At 54.9% G+C, this 8,411-nt stretch overlaps 1 protein-coding gene across 4 annotated transcripts in view; it reads left to right on the forward strand.

Moving 5' to 3' along the window:
- MYO18B (myosin XVIIIB) overlaps nt 1-6,006 on the forward strand; it is a 55,824-nt gene extending 49,818 nt beyond the window's left edge. For 3 of the 4 annotated variants that reach the window (XM_082293656.1, XM_082293658.1, XM_082293659.1), the window contains exons 43-44: nt 3,248-4,539; nt 5,308-6,006. In XM_082293656.1, the coding sequence (XP_082149782.1) occupies nt 3,248-4,538 (1,291 nt within the window). In that variant the 3' untranslated portion in view covers nt 4,539; nt 5,308-6,006. The remainder of the gene's footprint in view (nt 1-3,247; nt 4,540-5,307) is intronic. The other variant, XM_082293657.1, reaches the window with a different exon arrangement.
- Nucleotides 6,007-8,411: the final 2,405 nt, after the last annotated feature.

Raw genomic sequence — 8,411 nt, forward strand, 5'->3', positions numbered from 1 at the left:
TCTTCCTTATTAAGATTCCTTTGTCTTACAGAAGCACCCAGTAATGAAAAACGAGTCTTGCTCGTGTTGGCTGCTCAGCACCACATCTGGGGTGTTTGCTGAACAAACAGCTGCCAAGAGCCAGAGGAGAGCGGGGAGCTCTTATCACCCGTGTGCTTACAGGAGGGAGAGCTTTGATTAACATTTCCTTTAATTCTCTGCTATTTAAATGGCTGTACAGAACACTGGCCAGCAGAGCTAAGCCTCCGTAAATACGACACAGCACAGAGCTGGAATAAATACGGTTTTTTTTTTATTAAGAAGCCAATTTAAAAGTTTATGTATTTATTCTGCCCCTTTCCAGGCAGGTTAAGGTCGTGCTGTGATGGGGGGCTTATCCAGAGGTGCAGTCAGGGAGTGGATCCACAACCCAGGATCTGCCTTTCCATCCTGCATCCCACAGCTGTGGCATCACCCCAGGATCACCCTGGCAGCAATTCCCCTCCCACCTGGCTTCACAAAACCAGGAGCCCTGGTCCCAAGGCTGCTGAGGATCCAACACGTTTATTTTTAACCATGATTGTGTCAAAAGCAAATCATTACATGGGGAAACTGGGAGCTGTTGAGTAGATGACGGTGTGACAAGAAAATCCTCTTCTGACAGAAATGAGGCCGGTGTCCCTTCCCTCCCTGAAATGGAGCTGTCTTGGCTTTATTTATGAGCTCCCAGGAAAAGCATCCCAGCCACACTTTCGGCCCTGGTCATGTGTTGCAAAGCATGCGTGGATTTTATTGTATAAATGATTTCAACTGGTATAATTGTAATCATGCTAATTGCTATGTAATCTTCACTAATTATTGTTGTATGTCATTTGGTTTGGTGTGAATGGCAGATTGCAGAGCTCCGTTGGCTTCCAGGCGCCTCCTGGGCTCGGCATCTTTTGCCTTTTGCTGGGAAAATCATCTTCCCTGAAGATGATGAAGGAGCTCAGGGCTGGAGGGGCTCATGGTCCTTCCTCCTGAGGCATCACCTTCCTTTGGGGCTGCCTGTGTCTTCCTGGGGTCATTCCAAGCCCTGGGAATTCTTGCTGGTACCATTTGCCAGGGATTTATGGATGAGCAGAGGATGCCGCAGGATGGGGTGCGACCGTCTTGCTCTTGTGTCCTGCCTTGTGAGGAGGATGAGGATGAGGATGAGGAAGACTAGCCATGATTTTGGAGGGGGATTTTGGTAGCCATAAGGGTACAGTTAAAGAAACAAATCATGGAACGGCTGGGATGGGAAGGAACCTTCAAAACCATCCAGTTCCATCCTCTGCCATGGACAGGGACACCTTCCACTAGCCCAGGTTGCTCCAAGACTCATCCAGCCTGGCCTTGGACACTTCCAGGGATGGGGCAACCTGTGACAGGGCCTCACCACCCTCCCAGGGAAGAATTTCTTCCCAATATCCCACCTAACCCTGCCCTCTGGCAGTTTAATGGGTGCAGAAAATGGAACGGTTGGGAGAGACAAGGATGGATGGGGCAGTCTTAGCCTTTGGATGGAAACAGGGGCATGGAGAGTGTGAGGTCCGGGGCTGTGTGGCCCTTGCCAGCCACGGAAGCTGGAACAATCCCACCTTCACAGCTTTCACTCCATTTCAGACTCCAAAGATTTTCATAAAAGCAGTACCTGTCCGCCAGGCTGAACAGGACAATAAATACGGCACGTTCAGTCCTTGTTCACAGCCCATTAGTGATTCTCACCTCTCCACTCGCTTTTATTTCAGCCTTTAAACCCAAATAAAAACACTGATGCTGGTGTTGAATTTATGAAAGCCATTCATGCAGCACACGGGTTACAACGTTATTATTTGGAAACGTGCAGAGTGAATGGAGCAATTTCTGTACAAAACCTCACCGAAGGATTACACCAGCCATTTTAAGTAAGATGCAATTTAGGATCCTAAACTCCAGCATTATTGAAATGTCTCAAACTATTAATCAGCCGTGGTGCTTCAGCAGCGTCAGCACGGGATGGCCCTGAAGGGTGCAGTGATTCAGGGAGATGAAATCTCTGGTTAATTCCTTTTTATATTGAATAATCAAATGATTTAGGCTGGTTTAATGAGCAGGGAAAGGAGGTGGGTGCCCGGACAGGTGGGCACCTCTGTTCCCTGGGCTGTGCCAGGAAGGTGGAGCTGCTCCACTGCCCCTTCCCTTCTGCAATCATGCATTTCCCAGCTCTGGAGTTTGTCTGCAGCCCATCTCAGCATGTAAATTATTTCACGGGTCAGCAGAGCCTCGTCCGAGCGTCCGGCGGCGTGCCTGGATTATCTGCTCCCACCCCATTCCCATGGCAACAGCAGCATTCCCAGGGCAGGAAGCTTCATTACAGCCACGCACAACTTGAGTGCTGCTCCCTTCCAGAGATGGGTTTGTTGTTTGGGTTCTGCTGCTTTGCTCTGCCCTGTTCCCTCTTTTTCCCTCTTCCTTTCTTTCCCAAATTCACATCCCAGCAGAATTCCCAGTCAGGCCAGTCCTGGGTTCCCTCGGCTGAGGGACAGTGATGGGAGTGGGGACACTGCCAGCAAGCAAATGTAGGTGCTTGGAGGGGGCCATAAAGTGTCCCATCAGGGGCTTAGTGGCACCAGTGACCCCAAGCCCACCAGTGGCTGCAGTCCCCCCCATCTCTGTGCATCAGCTGCACGAGGACAGGGACAGCCTGCATGGTTGGGGGCTCTGGTGTGGATCCTCAGGGCTGAGCAGAGGTGGATCCCACGTGGTTCCTGCACCAGCCCTTGTCCCAGGTGTGGTCCTGTCTGGCCATCCCTCCTTGCTGTGCAGCTGCTGCCCAGGTGTTGCAGGGCTCCTGCAGTTCAGAACTGTTAGAGCAGCAGCCTGGGTGAAACATGCCCAGCAATAACAGTGAGATGCGTCGGGGGTACGCTGCGAGCTGGTTTCATAAAATTTTAGTGAATAATCTTTGGCTTTGACAGAAATAAAATAAATCCTACATATTGCTGTAATCTGTCAAGAAAAAGGATATTTGGAGGTAAGTGTTGGCTTGGCAGAGCTGAAGCCAACACCACATGCTCTACACCATGAATTACCCGGCCTGGCTGACCTGGGCTAAGATAAAATCCTTGGGCGTTGCCCAGCTGCTGGATGCAGCAGTGAGTTTATCCCGAGACTCCCATGCCAATGCTGGCTTTTCACGTGCTGAATGACATCCCAGTCACTGGGAATCCCACAGTCTAAACTAACACCAATTTCTGTCGTTCAGGGTGAGCAGAGACACCAAGGAGCCCGCTCTGAGCCGGCCGCTGTCCTCCCGGAGCTCTTCCATGCCTGGCGAGGCTGCGGATCCGGGGAGGACGGCGAGTCCCCTGCTGGGGGCCAGAAGACGGGACTATGGAAAACCTCTGGCAGAAGAAGAGGAGCTGGAGAGCCCAAAGAAGCCCACGGATAGGACAGGAGAGACATCCCCATCGCTGCTGCGGCGGGGCAGCTCCCCGGCTGCGGACGGGAGGTTCTCCAGCGCGGTGTCTCCGCCGGTGCCCAGCAGAAGGAGGCTCTCGGTGGCATCGGGGCCGGTGCCCAGCTCGGCTGCCCTCTCCGAGTACGTGGAGGAGCTGCGGCGGCAGCGGGCAGCGGAGCGGGAGCCGGGGCTGCCCACGCTGGGGGCGGACACCTCTCCGCTCCCCATTTACCGCACCACCGGTGCCGCGGCCCTGCGGCGCTGCCGGGCGGTCCCGGCGGCCGAGGAGCCCCTGGGGAGGCTGGAGGGGGGTCAGGCAGGGGAAGGGGAGGGAGCAGGTGCCAGCCTCGCACGCTCCTCTAGCCTGCGGAGCATGGCCTCGGAGCCAGCCGAGCCCTCGCGTTCCCCAGCGCTGAAGAGGGCATCGAAATTCGGCTCCTACGACTCCCTCCTGCCGGCCCTCGATGGCTCCGGCCGCCGGCCGAGCTCCCCGGCTGCCGGGGTGGAGGTGCTGGGCGTGTCACGGCTGAGTTCCTGGAGGAGCTGCCTGGAGCCGTCGCTGGAGGACGTGGAGCTGGGGAAGGAGCCTGAGGGATTTCTGAGCTCCCTGTCCAGCGATGGGCTGGGAGAGGGGAAGGCGAGTGACCCCTTCAGCTGGCGAATACCCACCCTCAACTATGAGAGGAGAACCAAGGTTGACTTTGACGATTTCCTGCCGGCCATCCGCAAGTCCCGCTCCACCAGCAGCCTGGCCAGACCCCGCAGGGACAGAAGGGACGGCCACCGGCCCCTCACCGTGCGCTTCGAGGATGAGGCCATAGCAGGCACTCTGGAGTCCTCCGAGACCAAGGGCACGGCCAAGAGCAGCCGGGAAGAGCCCGGAGACCTCTCGGACACCTCCTCATCCTCTGGCTCCCACCTCTCCTCCCGGAGTGCCGACAGCATCAAGCGCCGGCCACAGCCCCCGAGAGGGGACGGGGAGGGCTCCAGCAGCAGAGGCAGCAGCCAGGGCAGCGGGATGAGCCGCCGTGCCGAGGCTGAGGGGAAGGAGGACGATGTCAGCAGCATCATGAAGAAGTACCTGGGCAAAGACTGAGGTAACTGTGCTGAGCCACTGAGCTCAGAGCTGTGGGGGCGCGTTTGGGATGCTGGCTCTGATCCACGGTCCCTTGGTGCCTGTGCTGATGCTGGGGAGTGTGTGGGGACAGGGTACCTCAGGGCAGCTGGAGTCCCTGTGCTCCTCCTGGCATGTCAGAGCATCCCAGGGCTGCCAGGGTGTCCCTCGGGGTGTGAGGCACTGGGACTGGCCCCCCCTTGCCTTTGCACCTTCAGGGCTGCAGTGGGGACACTGCTGTTGCCAGGGACAGCCCCAGCAGAGCCGTCCACAGCACCAGCTCAGAATTCACTGGGGTTTCCCAAAACAGCATCCCTCAGCTCCCACCCTAGCACCCAGCAGACACATCCCCCCAAGGCCCTCGAGCGCTCTCGCCTCAGGGGCCCAAGTTTCTTTTGGTGATTAGAAATCAGCTCGGGCTGGATGCTGGGAGTTCCCTGTCAGGAGAACGGGGCTCCTGCCTGGCCCAGACATCCTTCCCCCAGTCATCAACAGCCCCCGACACCCACTTGGCTGCCATGTCTGGATTGCAACTGACACTTGGAGAATTAGGATTTATTGCTGCAATCCAGGTTTGAAAGCAGAGTCCCTAATGAATGCACCAGAACTGTAATTAAGTGTTTAAAATAGATTAGAAAAACATTTTGTAAAACCACTGCCTTTAGAGTAACTTATTGGATGTCAAGCTGTGACCAGATTGACTAAGCCAACACACGAAGGGAACGTGTGTTAATAAAACATTTCTTTCCAGGAAGCAAATCTGCATAATGCAACGTCCCACTTTCTGCAGGATTCCTTTCGATCAAGCACAGCAGCCGGCCCCAACGAGGAGCCACGTTGGGCACACGGCTTCCCTGCTCCTGGCAGAACCACCTCACGCGAGCAGAGACTGCAGGTGGCTCCACGAAAGTCATGGGATGGTTCTACAAACTTTTTTGGTCTTGGACACGGTTTCCTTGTGCTCCTGCCCCATTTCCCAGTGCCGCAGCTTTGCTCAGGGCCAGCCGCGGGGATGAGGACTTTCCTGTTCTCCTGCAGTTTTTTGACGTGGGAGTTGGTGCTTTAATTAAAACCCAGTGGTTGCCACAGATGCTGAGGACATGTCATGGCCAGGGAAAGGCCACGCTGGGAGGAGCTGGAGGAACACCAAACCCCTCCTTTGTAACCCAGAGCTGCAGCCTGGGTGTCTCATCTAACGTTGCACTGCTCAAAAACCATCTTTGAGGAGGCTCTTGGGTCTCAGTGTGGCACCCAGCAACAGCAGAGCTCGGAACCATTTATAGTTCCACAGGTATTTGAAGATGGATCTGTCCATGCTTCCATGGCTCCAGCCTGTGGGGGATATCTGGGCACATCCCAGTGGCATGCAAGGCACGTGGTGTGGGGGGCAGTGGGAGGCTCTATTTAATGCCTGCTTGGTTTTTACACAATAAAATACTTGCTTCTTTGACCCGCAGGTCCCTTCTCGTTATTCCGTTCCCCACGGTGGGAGCAGGTCCATGGGAGTGGTGCAGTGCAGAGCCCAGCCCGCCCTTCCACGTGCACAAAAAGCTCTTTTCTCAGCCTCACCCTTCTTTCTTAGGAGAGATCCAAACTTAATCCTTGATCAGAGGTTTGGGGCAAAAGGATCTGTGCACAAATCTGTCCTCTTCCATCAGCAATTTCCAAGTCATTTGCTTGGCTGGGAAATTTGCACCAATTTGCACAACCTCCCCGGACCCCCCAGGACAGCCAGGGGGCAATGGCAGCTTGAAAAGCCAGTTGGGCACTGTTCAGCATTTTGTTTTGCCTGTTGGATTCTTCACCTTCACTTCTAATTTAAAGCAAAGGCCTTGCAGCAAGCAGCATTTTCCTTGTCAGCAATGGATGAGGAGCCTGGGGATGAGGCCTCACATCAGCACTTTGCTCGGCCGCCTGTCAGCAGTTCCTGGCGATTCCTCGGTCCCTGCAGGGCCAGCAGCCTGGCAGGAGGCAGCTCTGCTCAGGGTGACATTCCCTGTGCTCCCACGTGTCCTTTTCACGATGTGTGCCTCATGCAAGAAGGCAGCAAATGAAGAAATTGCCTCTAATTAGTTTAAAATTGGTCTTTTTTAATGATTCTGCTGTTTCTGGGAGAGAAAAGCAAGTGCTTTTCTCTTTGCAGCAAGTATTTCTCCCCAGAGGGATTTCATAGAAGGAGGGAATCACAGAAGGGTTTGGGTGGGAAGGGACCTTAAAAATCATCCAGTTCCTTCCTCTGCCATGGGCAGGGACACCTTCCATTGTCCCAGGCTGCTCCAAGCCCCAATGTCCAACCTGGCCTTGGACACTGCCAGGGATCCAGGGGCAGCCACAGCTTCTCTGGGCACCCTGTGCCAGGGCCTCCCCACCCTCCCAGGGAACAATTCCTTCCCAATATCCCATTTATCCCTGCCCTCTGGCAGTGGGAAGCCATTTCCCTTTGTCCTGTCCCTCCATCCCTTGTCCCCAGTCCCTCTCCAGCTCTCCTGGAGCCCCTTTAGGCCCTGGAAGGGGCTCTAAGCTCTCCCTGGAGCATTCTCTTGTCCAAGTGAACACCCCCAGCTCTCCCAGCCTGGCTCCATGGCAGAGGCAGCAGCCCTTGGGACCCCAGCCTGCCCAGAGCCAACTGCTGGCACCTGAGGGGAGGGACACCACTGGCACCTGGAGGAGGGACACCCAGGGCCAGGAGTCCAGTGCTGCCCCACCTTTGGCTTCTGAAGTCAGACCTACAACCACCACCAGCTGAGGTGTCTCTTTGCAGCTCGTTTTTAATCTAATCTCCAAACGTGACATAAATTGCTCATTATTTGTGGCTGTAGCAAAATGATTCCTTTGACACAAAGCCTTTGATTTGGAATTACTACAGCGTTGGCTTTGCTGGAAATTAAGCTGTTCCTATTTCAACTTGCAGGAGAAAAGCAGATTTGTGTGTAATACGCTGACTTCTTTCTTTTCCTTTTGCTTTGCAGGACACAAAGGAAATTGCTCTGTCACTTGGAATGGCTGTGCACATCCTTTAATGACAAACCAGGACAAAACGATGCTTGGCCTGGAGCGCTTCAGGCTGAGTCCAGAGAATTGTTTGCCCTTGGAGCCGCCAGAGAGCAAAGCTCATGGATGGTGAGACCGAGCCATCCATCAGTGCTGGCCGGCGGAAAATACGGCGTGTACACGGCACAGGAGAGAAAGCTCCTGTTCCTTACTCCCCCTGGAATGCTCAGGAGACACAAAAACGATGGCTGAGCCAGCCAGGAGCAGGACCATGGCCATTTATAGCCTGGAGTGGGAGGACAGGAGTTATTCCCTTTGCCCCTGTGTTTTAGTACATTCTCCTGCTTCCAGCACAAGAGCTTTGCCCTGTGCTGCTCGCAGGGATGGGAAGTGTGGAGGCTTCACATCACCCCTGGAGAAGGGATCCTGTCAGCCAGGATCCTTCACCCAAGTGCATCTCAGAGCTGGGATCAGCAGGAATGTGAGGGTAATGCCCCTGGACCCCAGCACCCCACAGCAGCCATCCCTCCCTCTCTGGGAAGGGCAGACCCTGGCAAAGGGAAATGTCTCCGCAGCAAATGCAAAAAGCATCAAGCAACGAGACTGCCAAGTCTCTAATTAGCGCAATTAAAGCGTGCTCTTTTCTTCCACTGGCTGTGCCTGTGGAAAGCCCTCCTCAGAGGAGTGATCTCTGTAAGAGCTCCTTCTCTGCATGATGCCCATCACTCAGCATTGAGTGTCCAGAGCCATCCTGCAGCACTCCCGCTGCTGGGACCGGCTGCTTTCCTGCTGGCAGAGCTGCCTTTGGCTCGTCACATCCATCTCTCAGGGAGAATCCAGCAGCACTGAGCGTGAGCTGGGCAG

The sequence above is a fragment of the Coloeus monedula genome, assembly GCF_965178545.1.
Source record: "Coloeus monedula genome assembly, chromosome: 18".
Taxonomy (NCBI): domain Eukaryota; kingdom Metazoa; phylum Chordata; class Aves; order Passeriformes; family Corvidae; genus Coloeus; species Coloeus monedula.